Below are 18,154 nucleotides of genomic sequence, written 5' to 3'. Positions count from 1 at the left end.
CATTCCTAAATAATTTAGATTGAAGTTAAAGATCTTACAAATTGTACAAAATTACAGTAAATGCATAAAAGTGACACTGTGGGGTGAAGTACCTTATAGGTTTTGGCTGTATGCTGAAAAATTTTACATTTTCTGTGTTTACTGTTATCTACTACTGTGTCTGCTGTTTAGGAGTTTTAGAATTAGACACATGCATACAGCTGTGCTTATTAAATTATTTGTACTGAAAAACATTGTATTAAATCTGAGGAAGCATTTTTACTAGTCATCTTGGACTTTTGGCCCCCACTGTAGGACCAACAATAATGATGGATTGGAGCTTAAGGTGAATAATGAAAAAATCAGATGTTCTTAATGAGCCATGACTATGAACTCTTTCTCGTGTGTGTGTGTGTGTGTGTGTGTGTGTGTATGTATGTATATGTGTGTGTGTGTGTCGCAGAGGGAGGGCCACGTCGAGGTGGGGATCAAGACGGCCAGAACACATGCGATGGATGACGGGGTGCAAGAGCTGGTAAGTCTCACCCTATCCAAGATCGGTTGCGGGAACGCTCTTCTTCATCATCCAGTTCTCTTTCCCAAATGTTTCTTCATTCATCCATTCCCACGGTAAAGACAGACATAGCGGCCAACACATGTTTGCAATTAAGTCCCTCCTCAGCTCAGCGGTGAAGACCACACGGAAGCATGTGTTATCTTTAGTGTGTTTATTTAACCAGCTGAGGAACTTATCTAAATGTGCCTCCACAAGGAGCTTCTCACATTTTAGTGGCTTATTTTAAACTATTTGCTGATTAGAAACACAGGGTTGGTGACCAAGTTATAAAAGCAGGTTTATGTTTAACTAGGGTAGTTACAAATTAGAGCTGGCCATTTAAGGAGAATTACTATGCAAGTGTATAAGGTATTAATTATATAATATCTGTTTACCAAAATACCAACTTTTTAAACTAAATCTGTCTTGCGTAGGTGTGTAGTTAAAACATTTAACAACAGGGTAATGAAACAAAAAACATTTAAACGCGGAGCAAATTTCACTACAGTCTGTGTGTACATGTGTATATGTACTCCCACACACAGATAGATATAGATAGATAGATAGATAGATAGATAGATAGATAGATAGATAGATAGATAGATAGATAGATAGATAGATAGATAGATAGATAGATAGATAGATAGAACTAATACATAAAGCCCTGACCAACGCTGTTGAACACTCTAAGAACAAATCAGAACTACTTGAGTTGTGGGCCGAACCTTTTTGTCCAGCATAATTGGCTGACCTCACAGATACCCTTAACTTATGGGCACAAATTCCTACAGACAAAATTTCCTAAAGTTTTCCAAAAATGGAGTAGCCATCCGCAAAGTAGGGGCCAACGTGTGTGTGTGTCTGTCTGTGTGTCTGTGTGTGTGTCTGTGTGTGTGTCTGTGTGTGTGTGTGTGTGTGTGTGTGTGTGTGTGTGTGTGTGTATGTATGTAGAGGTACCTGGGATTCACTTAAATGTTTTACCATGTACATTTTGGTTTCCTTCAAGTGCTGGGGCACATTCTAGTAGATGGATTTGTTTTCTCTGTGTTTCCCTTAGTGAGGGTGAGTATGTATAAGGGTTTGAGGGTATGTTCCTTCCCTTAACACTTTGTATTTCTGTACACACTATAGGCAGGGTAACATTGTTCTTAAGGATGAATAAAGGAACAAATCAATGACTTATCATAACTGCATTTCCAATAATGGTCTTATTTGCACTATAATGATTAATTAATCAATAAAAAATTTGAATAAATAGATTTAGGGCCATTTAGTGGTTTTTTTTTTTCTTCTGTTGTACATTGGCCAACTACATTTACATTTTCGGCATTTAGCAGATGCTTTTATCCAAAGCGACTTACAGTACCGTGACAGTATACCATCTGAGCAATTAAGGGTTAAGGGCCTTGCTCAAGGGCCCAACAGTGACAACCTGGCAGTGGTGGGGCTTAAACCGACAACCTTCTGGTCACTAGAACAGTTCCTTAACCACTAGGCTATAGCTGCCCCAACTAGGGTCTTGGAGAGTAAGGATGGCTGTTCTATGGGTATGGCCGGCTAATGTGTAGTTTAGTCTTATTTAGTCTTTCTAAAGCCATACTTAAAACTCCAGATAGAAACCTTTACTAAATTACTAGAATCAAAGCAAATTCTTAAACTCTATTGCACTGCTGCACATTATGCACAGCTTTGCTCTGATTCATGTCACCTGTCATGTCCAGTTTGCACGGTTGTCTTACAAGGGTTCAGTTAGTGCACAGAATTTGTACTAATTCATGTGATTGTTGTTAAATCAATATGTTTCTTTCGTGCCACAGGATCAAGGCCTTGCATCAGCACATGGCTCTTCAGGGCAAACAGGTGGCCAAGCAGTGACAAGTGCCAGGCTCTCTGATCCTGGAGTTCTGGACTTCAGCAGTGCCAGTGAGGATGAAGATCCCTGTGGTTCTAGATCAAAAGCCACAGCACCGATAACACTAGAAGAGTTTGGAGCAAGCACTAGCTCTGCTGCTAACGTCAATCTTTGTGCACTGCTTCAGAAAAATCTAACTCATTTGGTACAAATTGGTTCTGAGAGCAGTGACGAAAGCCAGTCTGAAGAGAACACGATAGGATCAAACCTAGAAGAGATCAAAGCTGCTGAAAGGAAAACAGAATGTGAGCTTTATAGCGACTCTGAGGATGAGAGAAATACAACTTCAGGGATAAAGTTCCAAGAGCAAGATGTTCTTCACCACCACAATAAAGCCCGACAGAATGACAAAAAGGTTCCTAACAAGGAGCAAAGACAGAATTGGGCAAGACTTGCCGAACAAAGGCGGAGGTGGGAAAAAGAGATTGAGAGTTTTACATCATCTGAGGATGAAGCGCCATTAAAAGATGTGAAGTCTAAGAACCGTCATGCCTCAAGTACACAACAGAATACATCAGCTCTCCAGAGCCATATGAAAAAACACCACGCTGCTCCAAGAAAAGTTCATTTTACAGGCTTAAAAAGTCCAGCTGATCATTCCAGAGAGGTGCAACTCAGAGAGTGTACCAGCACTGGCACCATCGACACATTGTTGGGTGCGTTATTATTATTAGTTGTTTATTTAAAGCTTTGAAAGTCAATATGTGTCATTGTTGTCTTCTCTATTCATCAAAGCAACACTAGTCAGTCTCCAAAGAGGCTTTTTCAAAGATTTTGCTTTGCTGAGTATTGTTGTTTGTGGGACGCTTTGGTGGCACAGTGGTCTAACAAGCTAGCACACCATTGTGGGGTGTTCAAAGACTGGACATGCGATGTACGAATCTGTATGTAACCCAACACTGGCATGTGATAAGAAGCGGCTGCAGGTTGGACACGTGTCAAAGCGGGTGTGTGGTGATCCGGGTATTCTGGATCAAATCGGGTTTGTGCAAACAGCAGCGGATTCAGAATTAAGAATTGGAAATGACTGAATTAAATCTAGAAGAAATGTCACATGATCTCCAGTTCAAAAGAATGTAGTGGATGGCTGTATGCCTCAGTGGAAGCATGTGCCACCCCTTACTTTTTGAGATTTCAACCAGCTTGACTAGGGGAGGTTCCAGCCAGTAGGGATGGAAATACTGTAGTGCTGCATTAAAATGCTAATTAGAGAGAGTAAAAAAAAATACTTGTGTTGTACCTCTGTTTACCATAATTGTTCTCATTGTATCCCTATAGGTGGGCTTCAGGAGGTGAGCTACACCCACTCCAATCAGAAAGTAGTGGGATCAAGCAGGGCGGAGAACTGCATTAGTCGCTCTGCTTTACGAGATGTGTTTGAACTCAATAAACACTCTCAGCTCCCAGCAAATCACTTATTAGACCTGTCTGAGGTATTTACAGTCATCACAGTAATGATGATGATGTTTTATTATTTGTTTAGTCTGCTATAGCCTACCTGGCGATTTTAGAGGCTTGACTGGGGAAGAGGGGGTTGGAAACAGCAAGGAAGTGTATGCGGGTGCCTCTTACTCCAAACTGTGTTTTGCTAGGAACAGCAAATGAATGTCTGATAAAATTTGTTACGCATGACCAAAGTCTAAATTTAAATAGCTTATTTTAATAGGTTATTAAGAAACTGTTGTATCATCTTACACAATGTAATAAAGAAAAAAGATTATACATGTGCATATATCCACTTTAAATTCACACACTCGATGGATGGAGACAGTGCCACCTACCTTGCTGCTGCACTGCCCTGAGCAGGTTTACAGCTTTGCTGCTCAGTTTTTACTGCTTGTCTAATTGAGTGAAATTTTACCCCATTTTCCGCTGACCAAACACATTGTTTATATGACATAGGCAGAAGCAAAGAATGACATGGCAGAGAGAAACTGATTCTCACTGTTTCACAAAACCCTGAACTGTTTAATTCAAACTTGAATCTAGCATGACATTGTGAGAAAAATGTGACATGGCGACCGGCTTTGCATTTTGAGATGGTTTCCTAATCTTGGAATCACAGTCTAGCTCTTTAGTATGATTTAATTCACCCCTAGTTTACTGAAACAATAAAGTTTTATGAAGCCACGCCATATTTTTTGCTGGGTTTTTATTTTCTCACGTCTCCAAATGACGACCGATGTCAGAGCTTCATGGTTTTAAGTTAAAATACATCATACAAAAAGTCTCAATACTGTCAGTCATTACTGTCAATAAAATAATATTATTGTTTTAAACTTGGCCCTTAGTGGCACAACCAGCTGAAAGCCTTTTTGAGGCATATTATGCTGTAATCAACAATATGCACCCAGCCTCGCTATGATTGAAGTGCAAAAAGTGTAAATGCTGCCTAAAACTAAACCTGTTATATGATAAACTTCTGTTTATTTTCTTTTACCGTATTTACCGTCATATTAAAACTCAGTCTCACACATTTAAAAGTAGATTACTGGTATAGTTGCTTCCAACACTATCAATTATTTAAACACAGCACTTATTCAGGGGTTAAAAAATAAGCTGCCATTGATTGTTTTGTGCTGATTGATATACGTGAAATTGTTATGTATTATTGTGTTGTGTGTTTGTCGTAGACCCAGTCTGGAGTCTCCCAGTCATCTGAGTCTGGTAAAGATGAAGGCCAAAATCTATCAGGACAAAAGTTTCATCCGAAAAATCTGGTCACGCACTCCATCAGAACCTCTGTTCAAACCAACAGTGCAATCATCAGTGTTGGTAAAACGCCTGCAGCTGTACGCAAGTAAGGCCAAAGCTTTTTTATTTTATTTTCCTTTTATTATTTTTCTACTTCCACTTTAATTTGTTTCATATATGTACAGTGTGGGAAACCTGTATTCAACCACCTTTGTTTTTATTTATTATATTGTATACACTGTATACACTGATCAGCCATAACATTAAAACCACCTCCTTGTTTCTACACTCACTGTCCATTTTATCAGCTCCACTTACCATATAGAAGCACTTTGTAGTTCTACAATTACTGACTGTAGTCCATCTGTTTCTCTGCATGCTTTGTTAGCCGCCTTTCACCCTGTTCTTCAATGGTCAGGACCACTACAGAGCAGGTGTTATTTAGGTGGTGGATCATTCTCAGCACTGCAGTGACACTGACATGGTGGTGGTGGTGTGTTAGTGTGTGTTGTGCTGGTATGAGTGGATCAGACACAGCAGCGCTGATGGAGTTTTTAAATACCGTGTCCACTCACTGTCCACTTTATTAGACACTCCTACCTAGTTGGTCCACCTTGTAGATGTAAAGTCAGAGACGATCGCTCATCTATTGCTGCTGTTTGAGTTGGTCATCTTCTAGACCTTCATCAGTGGTCACAGGACGCTGCACATGGGGAGCTGTTGGCTGGATGTTTTTGGTTGGTGGACTATTCTCAGTCCAGCAGTGACAGTGAGGTGTTTAAAAACTCCATCAGCATTGCTGTGTTTTATCTACTCATACCAGCACAACACACACTAACACACCACCACCATGTCAGTGTCACTGCAGTGCTGAGAATGATCCACCACCTAAATAATACCTACTCTGTGGTGGTCCTGTGGGGGTCCTGACCATTGAAGAACAGGGTGAAAGGCGGCTAACAAAGCATGCAGAGAAACAGATGGACTACAGTCAGTAATTGTAGAACTACAAAGTGCTTCTATATGGTAAGTGGAGCTGATAAAATGGACAGTGAGTGTAGAAACAAGGAGGTGGTTTTAATGTTATGGCTGATCAGTGTATGAGTACTATGAGTACTCACCAGCTACCTAGAAGGAACCCTTGCTATTTCGGAGACACGTCAATTAAATCGTCCGGCTATAATGATTTGGCCCTTATTAAAATCACTTCGGTCTTTATGCCTGATCATCAGTATGTATCCTATGAGTAGCTACCATCAGCCCAACATTTAATATATCAACATTTTATAATTCACTCTTAACATCTGTCTTAACAGACAGCTTTGGGAGCTATCATTTTGCAGTCTGGATTAGGTTAGTTTTGTAGATCATAATGAAAACCCATAAGCAGTGAGAGGGAAGTAGTGGGTTTATGGGGCTCTGTGCCAGTTCTGACAGGCTGCGCCCCCGCTTGGCCTCTGAGGGAGAGGTAAGACCACCCCAGAGCTATTTCACCCACTAATTGTCCAAGCAGAACCAAAACTTACTAAGTTATGATCAAATCATTTCTCTTTGAATGTGTTTTACCTCACCAGTAGCTTTAAAACAATCCCCGCTCGTTTAAAATTACATTAAATTACATACACTGTTAGCCTCTGTCATTAAGGAAAAGGTTTTTATTTATATTGGTTTTTCCCTTAATTAAATCTAATGTTGAAATTTTGGATCCAAGCTGTTTGATCTCTTTTGCAGTTTACGGTTGTAATTCTCAACTAGTAGCAATTATTCATTCATCACTTAATTATTTTTTAAATGCATTAAAATAGAAATATTGAATACAATTAAATAAAGGCTTAACAACTATTTCTCCCTGATTTAATACTTAATAAAATATAGCACAAGTTTATTGATCTGCATATAAATTAGGCGGCACGGTGGCTAAGTGGGTAGCACTGTCGCCTCACAGCAAGAAGGTCCTGGGTTCGATCCCCATGTGGGGATCCTCCGGGTGCTCCGGTTTCCTCCCACATTCCAAAGACATGCAGGTGAGGTGAATTGGAGATAGTAAATTGTCTATGACTGTGTTCAATACAACCCTGTGAATGGATGAATCTTGTGTAATGACCAACTACTGTTCCTGTCATGAATGTAACCAAAGTGTAAAACATGACGTTAAAATACTAATTAACAAACAAACAGCATATAAATTACAGTACTAATACTGTAATTGTGTAATTGATGTCTCCTTTGTAAACTACCGCTACTAAATTGAATACATATTAACTTCTACACTGGTTTATATTGTAGCTGTTCGATGAAAAACACATATCTCCAAAAACGCCACAACGGGCGAGACTAGTGGCTCGGAGGTTGCGTGATACAGAGCGGGGTTTGATTAGACCTCGAAGGTAACTTGGGGCTGGTCCATTTTTGGTTTTGTAGGCCAAAAATGTAGTTCAACAAACTGGTCAGATGTTCACATACTTTTGGTTAAATGGTGTATTATGAGCGTTTTATGCAAAAGTCCAAGCAAGTGGTTTATCACAGCGTATGATCTTTTTTAAACCTGCAGGCAGCAGCTGAAGGAAATGGCGCAGTACTTTGGAGTGAAGTCTGTGCATGAGTTTGCAGAAGAGCTTGTCAGCAGCGACTCGGCACAGCGACTGCACAAGTTACGTGAGTTCTACAGTCACAGCAGCCCTGATCTTGTAGATGTTATTCAACAGACATTTCCTAAACCTGCAACTGAGCTTAATCCAGCTGGTTCAACCTCCACTGCTGCACGCAACATGACTAGACAAAGTTCTTCTTCAAAAAGAAGTCATGTAAACTCTCGGAACCTTCAGAAACCTCCCAATAAAGAGGCAGCAGAAGAAATTTCAGTTAAGAAGAGAAGGACTAAAGCTTCAAGCACGACAGATCTGCGTCCTCATTCTTCTGGTCGGTCTGAGCGTACAAATCAGAATTTCTCATCATCTGAGCCATTTCTTAAAACTTCTAAAGAAAACCATCAAACAACAAGTTCTTCTGAAGTTGGTGAAAACTTACGGGACGGAGAGTCCAGTATAACATGCCGTGACTCCTCTGCTGAATTGGCACATTTTCCTAAAGATGACATTGCAGGCACAGATTCTATCCATCCTAATAAAAACCTCATTAATGACCTCATTGGTGACACATCCATTCTCGATGACCTTTTCAAGCCAAAGAAAACTGCAGACCGGCCAAAGTCCACAACAACGCCCATGTCTACACCCGCAGGTAGGACAAAAAACAGAGGGAAGGACTTCTGGGATATTTTGAATGAAGGGAATGAAGAAAGCATCAATAAGCTAACAGATCCGTCTCAGGTGGAGAAGATGTGCAGGACCGTCACTGTTCCTGCTAAGTCAAAATGTGAAAATTCACTAGAAAGCTCTCAGCTCTGGAAGAAGAATGAAAAGTTTCTTTGGAAATGAAAAAAAAAAACAACCCTCAAAACCTCAAAGCATGAATGTGTGTGTGTGTGTGTGTGTTTTAGGAGACAAACTAGAATTTTTTTTTTTTTTTTACATCATTATTAGTGCATTTTACTGTGTCTTTATTTATCAGTGCATTTTTTTAAGTTAGTTTTATATTTATTTCATGTTTTGTTAAAATAGTAAGTAAAAGACGCCCAGGTGGCACAGCGGGATATTCCGCTAGCACACCAGCGCAGAGATTCTGAACTCCTCGGTTCGAAACTCGGCGTTGCCACCGCTCAGCTGGGCGCCATCTAGCATGCATAATTGGCAGTGCCTGCAGCAGACATGTCTCTGCTAGGGCGGGATAACTGGACTGTGTGGGTGGGGTCTTCAAACGCTGTGTAAGGACCCTGACTGGCAGATGGAGAGGCGCCTGTGCAGAATGCATGGGTAAAAAAAATTTCCGCTAAGGGCTGCATGTGGGTTGGAGGAGGCGTGGGCAGCAATGCACCCGCCTCGACTGCAATCAGGGATCCCCCAGCAGCGGAAGACAAATTGACTACACTAAATTGGGAGAAAATGCACAAAAAAATAGTAAGTAAAAATAACTCTTACTCTTCAATTTGCTGGAAAAATCTGTTTCCAAGGCTGTGAGTTGACGAGTGAAAAAACGAGTAAGAATTGTGCTTTGGTGAACCATGTGCACCAAGCACCAGGTATAGCTATTTATAAAAATGACACTAAAAAGTTTTGTTCTATACCCAGTCGAACCTGCACAATCCTGTAACAAGTCCTGCAGGGTCCTTGTAACAAAGGTTTTTAACAATGACGGTCAGACGATTTTTTTTCTCCCTTTATTCCCGATTTTTTAGCACATCCCATTTTTTTTAATACCCAATTGTGTTATGCTTCCTCTCTACTGGTGCTGACCCCCGGCCCGATCGAGGAGAGCGAACTAACACACATCCCCTCCTCTCCTTGTGCACGGAGAGACACACCCTGATCAGCATTATTCCTCTACTCTGTGCAGATGCCATCAGGCAGCCAGCAGAGGTCGTAATTCGCTCAGTTATGAGCAGTGGTGTATAAAGTACCTGAAGGTTATACTTGAGTAAAAGTACAAGTATCTTACCAGAAATTTACTTTGATAGAAGTAAAAGTCACCTTTTAAAATATTACTTGAGTAAAAGTCTAAAAGTATCTGATGTTTAATGTACTTAAGTATTAAAAGTAATTTGATATTAAATGTACTTAAGTATTAAAAGTAGAAGTAAAAGTAAATGCTGTTAGTATAAACTGAAGCGGTCATTTAGAAAAATATAAGATTGTTCTTTTAAGCCTGTAAACCACCTTAACAAGCTTTTTTCTTCCTTCCATCTGAACATGATTTGTGCCAATTCATGATTATAATCAGCTGTTCACATCACCTATTTGAAATCACGTCATTATTTAGTTGTTTTTTAACCTTATTACGAGGACTAAATTGCCCTGTTCCAACTTTTTTTAGAATGTGCTGTAGCTTAAAATGCATGTATGTGTATGTTAAGAATGAAGTTGATCAGACAAAACATGAAATATTTTGGGTTCATAAAAGATGGAATAAGAGTCGATGTAAATGTAAAAAACACTGAATCTATTTTATTTACATTTTCTATACTGTTCCATTTTTTTTTATTGGGTATTACATTCAAGTTATAGATACTGTATATATCCCAATAACCTAAAACAACTGAATTTTGGCAGAATTAATTTAAAAGCAAAACAAAAGTGAAAGTTAACGAATTTTTTTATACTCCAGTAAAGTACAGATACTACTTAAGTACTGTAAGGAAGTATTATTACTTCGTTACTGTACACCACTGGTTATGAGGTCCCTATCCGGCTCCCTTCTTGGATGAACAACAGCCAAACGTTGTTCATATAGCCGCCCAGCCCGGCCTGAAGGCAGAGCTGAGATTCAGTACGATGTATTCAAAATTCAGCTCTGGTGTGCTAGTGTATTTTACCGCTGCGCCACCTGAGCGGCACTACTGTGACGAATTTTAAACATTTTGTTTTAACCTGTAAATAAGATCACAGTAATCTTTTAGGGGTGGTGTAACACATTTAGTCTCACAGGTTGAGACTTTATAATTAACGGGATAATTCTGGGAACATTTTAGCTTAAAGGTGGCTTACTAGTGAGCAAGTAAACTCTTTCAATTTATTAAGCAATCCATACCTTTAGAATGAGGAGCTAAAAGAAAATTAAAAAGACAGACTGTACTCAATAGCACACTTTACCACGCTAAATGTGTGTAAAGGACATGTGTTTAGGACACAGCCTGTTAATCTCTTTTGTACAAAAAAAACCCCAAAAATGTGCACCCATCAAAATCATGTATAACACTCTTATGGGAGCAAAATGACTTGACAGTTTAGTGCAAAGTTGTGTATTGTGAGTGTAGGAAACACATTAAGTGCAACAACACAACGTATTATTTTTGGAAGTATAAACTGTTTAGTTATTGTAGCATTAGAGGATATCTCTGTACAAGAGTTCAAAGTAAATAACGGTGCTGATCACAACAGAGACCATTCTGTCAGACTAAATGACCAAAAGAATAAGAATTTAAGGTCATGAAAACATGACTAGGCTTGTACTGGAGCTCAATAATGTGCTGCTAACTACAAGAAATAATGTGAATAGTGCATTAAATAGGGCACTAAAATAGAATTTAAGAGAATAGAATCAAATATAAGGTGACTTTAAGGTGACTGCATTTTCTTCAGACTCAGTCTTGTTAGAGATTAACTGTTCATGCAGAAATAAATCTTCTTGTGAAATGAAAGTAAGGTTATCTGTACTGAGGTGGGTGCTTAGTGACATAAAGGGTCATTTAATGTAAAGCTTTTGTTTTTATAACAAAGCAAATTCTTCTGCTAACTTCTGCAAACTGTCACATAGTTTGTGTCACATGTTCCTGTATTAACTTCATTTTACAGTGTTCATGTGTGTTTGTAATAAAAAAAAAATCAAAACTGTGTGAGTATTTTGCAATTTGAATAATGTGTACTTTTTGCTCATTGAAATGCTCAAGCTGCACACCGATCAGCCATAACATTAAAACCACCTCCTTGTTTCTACACTCACTGTCCATTTTATCAGCTCCACTTACCATATAGAAGAACAATTACTGACTGTAGTCCATCTATTTCTCTACATACTTTTTTAGCCTGCTTTCACCCTGTTCCTCAATGGTCAGGACTCTCCCAGGACCACCACATAGTAGGTAGATAAAACACAGCAATGCTGGTTGAGTTTCACTGCTGGACTAAGAATAGTCCACCAACCAAAAATATCCAGCCAACAGCACCCCGTGGGCATCATCTGTGACCACTGATGAAGGTCTAGAAGATTACCAACTCACACAGCAGCAATAGATGACCGATCGTCTCATCTACAAGGTGGACCAACTAGGTAGGAGTGTCTGATAGAGTGGACACGGTATTTAAAAACTCCAGCAGTGCTGCTGTGTCTGATCCACTCATACCAGTACAACACACACTAACACACCACCACCATGTTAGTGTCACTGCAGTGCTGAGAATGATCCACCATGTAAATAATACCTACTCTGTGGGGGTCCTGACCATTGAAGAACAGGATGAAAGTAGGCTAAAAAGGAATGCAGAGTAACAGATGGGCTACAGTCAGTAATTGTAGAACTACAAAGTGCTTCTATATGGTAAGTGGAGCTGATAAAATGGACAGTGAGTGTAGAAACAAGGAGGTGGTTTTAATGTTATGGCTGATATGACAATTGCACTTAAAATGGTATTAACGGTACAATTAAAATAATTGCACTATTTTACTATAAAGGATTAGAAGGTAAAAGTTGTGTGGCAGTTGTAGCTTAGCGGTTAAGTTATTGGACTAGAAAGCTGAAGGTTGCTGGTTCAAACCCCACCACTGCCAGGTTGCCACTGTTGGGTCCTTGAGCAAGGCTTAGACTGTAAGTCGCTTTGGATAAAAGCATCTGCTAAATGCCGTAAAAGTTGAATGCTATTGTACTGTAGATCATTCTTACTAAATTAATAATCTAAGTTATATTTAGAAAATGTCTTAAAGATCCTAAATTAAAGTGTGCGTAAACTTTTGACTTCAACTGTATGTGCGTGATAGCATTTCTGAGAATCACTGTGTGTTAGCAGATTGGAAGAGAGCCAAGATAAAGAGGCAGTGTTGTGCTGAACAGCGGTTCAGCATTGTTATGGGTTGTATATTTGCCCATGCTAGATGAGGATTAAGTGTGTGTAGATATGGGAATGTGAATTGAGTGACACACAGCTGTGTTTGATGATGTTAGGCTTTGGTGCTGAGGAAAACAGAGAGCCTGAGAAGGACAAGAGCAGATTTGACTTCCCTCCCCCCCTCTCTTACTGAGAAATGTAAAAGCATTGATGGCTATCAGTAAAAGAGGCGAGAGTGGGTGTTAGGACATGACTCTGGGACCACACACCGGTTCTGCGTGATACAATATGAGTCTCTGTTTTGAACACACCTGTTCATGGCTAGCTCATGACTTGTACAGAGGAACAGTCATGCCAGTGATTGCTATCTCTACCTCCATTTTCCAAAACATGGAGGCGTCAAGGTCTGCTGGTTGTCAAAGGTTTTCAATCAGCGTGCCAGAACTAATCTTTGCTTTTTTTTTCTAAACGTAATGACCTGCATTTTTAATTCCTTCATTTACAGTATCTTTAGTAACTGCTTTGTCCTGGGTTTGAGTGGGTCTGTAGCTTATCCTGAAAACACAGGATAAGGCACAAATGCACCCTGGACAAGGTGCTGGTTGTTCACAGGGCACCACTTAATCACTCCTGGGGATAATTTGGAGTTACACATAGATGATAAGAACTGGATAGAATGGTTAACTTTAGAACTTATTTATTTTAGTGTAGTTTATTCTCTGGCACAGTGTACCATAGGAAGTTCTGTATGTTCATGGATCTTTGGTTGACAAAACTCAAATTAAATGTAGACCTATGACTGACCGCTAAGGTTTGACATTATCAAAAAGGTGAACATTATGGACAAGGTTTCTTTGCAGGGCACACTATTTTACGTCCAATTTATTGTCATTTTACTAGTATGTTTTAATATGTTGGAGAAAACCTGCACAGAAAGAGCTAGAACATGCCTGTTGCACCACCAAACCATAACTTATATCTAATATGTACAACTTAATACCAATAATAGAGTAGACTTAGATCTCACTCAAGGCTAGTTGCTTCTCAAAACAAGATTTTCAAACCCTTCTACATCACTGTTAAGGAGTTTTGGCCCTTTACAGAATTGTTTTTATTGGCTACATTGGAGAGCTGCCTGTTTAAGGACTTGCCACAGGTTCTCAATGGCATCCAAGTCAGGACCACCACCATGTTTGACTGTTAGTATGATGTTCTTTTGGTGGAATGATAGCCTTTCACCAGATGTAACAGGGCTTCCAAAAAGTTCCACCTTTGACTCATCACTTGACAAATTATCCCAATTTTTTTTAAAGGGTTTTCTAGATGTTTTTGGCAATTGTGAGACAAAATGTTGTGGGTTGTTTTTAGGCCTGCAGTTGTCTGGGTTCTTTTGTGACCATCTAGATGAGTTGTCACTGAGTTCTTGGTGAAATGTTGGTAGGCCAGTAAAGATTTAGACCTTTATTTAGCCTCTATATGAACATATATGTGTTTAGTGTTAATAAAAAAATGTGTAGCCAAATGGTTTGCAGTGATTCAGGTTTTGTTCTAACAAGTATGAACTTTATAGTGTGTACAGTTAAAAGGGACATGTACTGTATGTCATGGTGTTGTCAACAGCATTTCCACTGTAACTGAATGATTGGAGCACAACACTGTTTAACTTAGTGTCATGGCTTTAATCCCTCATTAATAAATATTAAATATATTTATAAACATAAATATTTAACTAATTTGAATTTGTTACACTGATGGAATGTTAATGCTATATTATGATTAATGTCAGAGTCAGAGAGAGTCAGAGAGGTTTTATTGTCATTTCAGCTACATACAAGTACATATTGAAACGAAACAGCGTTCCGCTAGGATCACGGTGTAACACGGTACAAAAAGTGCAAGACAAAACAGTGTAAATACAAAACAGTGTAAGTACAACAATAAATACAAAAAATCCTATAATAAATAACTACAAAAGATATTCCTAATTATCCCTAATCTAAACAAGTAATTAGAAGACAGGACTAAAGACAAGTGTTAGTACATGATGGTGAATAGATGGTACAATGGTTCATGAGGTAGTGACATGTTGTACATTAGCAGTGTAAAATTGGCAATGGAGCCTAAAAAGTAAATAAGGTGCAAAAATACAAAAAGACTTTTCAATATTTGAATAAGCAGTAAAATTGGCAATGGAGATAAGGTGCCTAAGAAGTAAATAAGGTGCAAAAATACAAAAAGACTTTTTCAATATTTGAATAAACAGGTAAAAACAGTCTAACATAGTCAATGTAGTTCAGTGTGTGGCAGCAGAAAAATTTCCAGAGGAAATTGTTACAGTACTGAGTTGAGGAGTCTGATTGCTTGTGGGATAAAACTGTTACACAGTCTGGTTGTGTTAGTCCGGATGCTGCGGTATCGTCTCCCAGACGGGAGCAGAGTAAAAAGTCCATGTGATGGATGGGTTGGATCGTCCACAATGCTTAGAGCTTTGCGGGTGCAGCGGGTGTTAAAAAATAATGTTTGTAACACTTAGTAATTTCATTTAAATAAAATAATAATAACTCAATTATTTTAACATTAATTTTAATTACTTTTTAATTTTTATAACATTTTATACATTTTTTTTTACAAATTTAAAATTTATTTGGAATAAAAATGTGTCTTTTCATCCCATTTAAACAATTAATTGTTGATTGATTCTCACACTTGCTGTTGTGTGTGATGCCCTGTAATAAAATGTACTTTCTCCAGGGTGTATTCTTGCCCTGTAAAAAGTTTAATGTGCTTTGGATCCACCATGAACCCTGATCAGGATGAAGCAATTACTGAAGATCACAAAAAAATAAACATTTATGTTGTTGATTTAGATAGTTTAGTTCAATTTAAGAATTTGCCAAGGTGTTTGCATGCTTGGTAATTTATTTTTTAGGTTAAATACATTTGTCTTAAAAACCAGAAATCAGTTTTTACCATTTATCACATGCTTTACTATAAAGAATTGTTCTGTACCATCAGATTTGCTTGTGTAACTCTCAATAATAAATCTGTAGCTGCAGTAAGTGTGTGGTACAGTGGAGTTATTTAGTTTCTTTAGTTACATCAATAACTGGGGCATCAGTTACACCCAAAGAGAGGCCTGCTCTCTCCAACACTCCATTTATTTACACATTATACAAATTGACCATGAACAGTATAAAGTAACCTGAATTCATTATTCATTCATCTTTAGTTCATTCATCCCCTGGTAAGGGGCTTGGTGGGGCTGAAATTTGTCCCATAAACATTGAACACGAAGTGAGATTAGACTTCTCAATCACAACCCGGAGAGATTTGAAGTATTCAGTCCACCTGGTGGATTATTCTGGGAAAACAGTCAGGAGTACCAATGGAAACCATGTAGACTGCAACTGAAGCCATAGAAGACATATTGGCAACAATATTTTTTAGAGAAACAATATCTGTTGTCCCACTGTAATGTCCTGTAAAGTAACAAATATGAATTAAATAGCAAATAAATAATAATAAATAATCAAATGTATATTTTATATACTTTTAAGCAACTGCACACTATACACCGATCAGCCATAACATTAAAACCACCTCCTTATTTCTACACTCTGTCCATTTTATCAGCTCCACTTACCATATAGAAGCACTTTGTAGTTCTACAATTACTGACTGTAGTCCATCTGTTTCTCTACATACTTTTTGAGCCCCTTTCATGCTGTTCTTCAATGGTCAGGACCCCCACAGGACCTCCACAGAGCAGGTATTATTTGGATGGTGGATCATTCTCAGCACTGCAGTGATACTGACATGGTGGTGGTGTGTTAGTGTGTGTTGTGCTGGTATAAGTGGATAAGACACAGCAGCACTGATGCAGTTTTTAAACACCTCACTGTCACTGCTGGACTGAGAATAGTCCACCAACCAAAAATATCCAGCCAACAGCGGGCAGCGTCCACTGATGAAGGTCTAGAAGATGACCAACTCAGCAGCAGCAATAGATGAGCGATCGTCTCTGACTTTACATCTACAAGGTGGACCAACTAGGTAGGAGTGTCTAATAGAGTGAACAGTGAGTAAACACAGTATTTACAAACTCCAGCAGCGCTGCTGTGTCTGATCCACTCATACCAGCACAACACACATTAACACACCACCACCATGTCAGTGTCACTGCAGTGCTGAGAATGATCCACCACCCAAATAATACCTGCTCTGTAGTGGTCCTGGGAGAGTCCTGACCATTGAAGAACAGCATGAAAGGGGGCTAACAAAGCATGCAGAGAAACAGATGGACTACAGTCAGTAATAGTTAGTACAAAGTGCTTCTATATGGTAAGTGGAGCTGATAAAATGGACAGTGAGTGTAGAAACAAGGAGGTGGTTTTAATGTTATGGCTGATCAGTGTATTTTTGGTCTGAATAAAACACCTGAACACAATAATGTGGAGGGGTGTCCACATACTTTTGGCAAGATGGTGTACATAATAATATGACAATAATTAGTTCAGTGTGCTGGTATATTGTGATTTCTCTCAACACATGGAAATGAAAATCATTAAGTTGTCATGCAAATAGGCACCCACTCCTTGGAAAACAAATATGCCCAGCATTTGGTACAGGAAGTGAGGATGACTCATTTGGCATGCCCCCCGTGTGTGTATATGTGTATTCGTGTGGTGGAAGACAGTGGGGAAGGAGGGGGGTGTTGCTGGGGTGCTGATTGCAGGTTAATGTAACGCTCTCCGACAGGCTGGAAAATATCCCACTTTTTATTTAGCTAGTAAATTACAGCTCTGGTTCTGGAGAGAACTGGTGCATAGTCATTAAGAAAGCCCTCAGGCTCGAATCGCAATGAATTTACTCATCAGTGTAAATGTGGAACGTCCCAATTTCCTCACAAAACCATTAGAAACAGGGCATTACAGTTATATTCCCTCTGACTTCCAGTGAAAGTGGCATTGAAGTGTAAGTTGTTTTACAACCTCATTTTTACCTTAAGCTAAGAAAGATCATTTTACTGATTAACTCTGGATAACTGCATCTAATGGTATAAATAGGTATTTAATAAAGCAATAAGCCACGAGAGGCCGTGCATTACTGTGATTTTAGCACGGGGATGACGTTTTTGGCACGACGCGAAGCGGAGTGCCTAAAACTTCTTTCCCCGTGCTAAAATCATAACAGTAATGCACGGTCTCGAGTGGCTTATTGCTTTTATAAAACGGCGGTCAACATAAAATACAATAAATACAACAATGTTTAATTCATAAATGTATTTATTGTGTATAAACTTACAATAAAGCATTCTTCCGCGACGCCAGGTAGTTCGATTAACAGTGTTGCTAGGCA

General features: G+C 38.9%; 1 protein-coding gene across 1 annotated transcript in view; it reads left to right on the top strand.

Annotated features, from left to right (window-relative positions):
• Positions 1–8,678, top strand: part of ercc6l2 (excision repair cross-complementation group 6-like 2) — a 28,199-nt gene extending 19,521 nt beyond the window's left edge. The window contains exons 13-17 of the mRNA XM_062998325.1: positions 443–514; positions 2,353–3,103; positions 3,726–3,880; positions 5,081–5,247; positions 7,693–8,678. Of these exons, the coding sequence (XP_062854395.1) occupies positions 443–514; positions 2,353–3,103; positions 3,726–3,880; positions 5,081–5,247; positions 7,693–8,578 (2,031 nt within the window). The 3' untranslated portion in view covers positions 8,579–8,678. The remainder of the gene's footprint in view (positions 1–442; positions 515–2,352; positions 3,104–3,725; positions 3,881–5,080; positions 5,248–7,692) is intronic.
• The last annotated feature ends 9,476 nt before the right edge of the window (positions 8,679–18,154 follow it).

Source organism: Trichomycterus rosablanca, chromosome 7, assembly GCF_030014385.1.
Source record: "Trichomycterus rosablanca isolate fTriRos1 chromosome 7, fTriRos1.hap1, whole genome shotgun sequence".
In the NCBI taxonomy this organism is placed as follows: Eukaryota; Metazoa; Chordata; class Actinopteri; order Siluriformes; family Trichomycteridae; genus Trichomycterus; species Trichomycterus rosablanca.
This window is presented reverse-complemented; position numbering and strand designations above follow the sequence as displayed.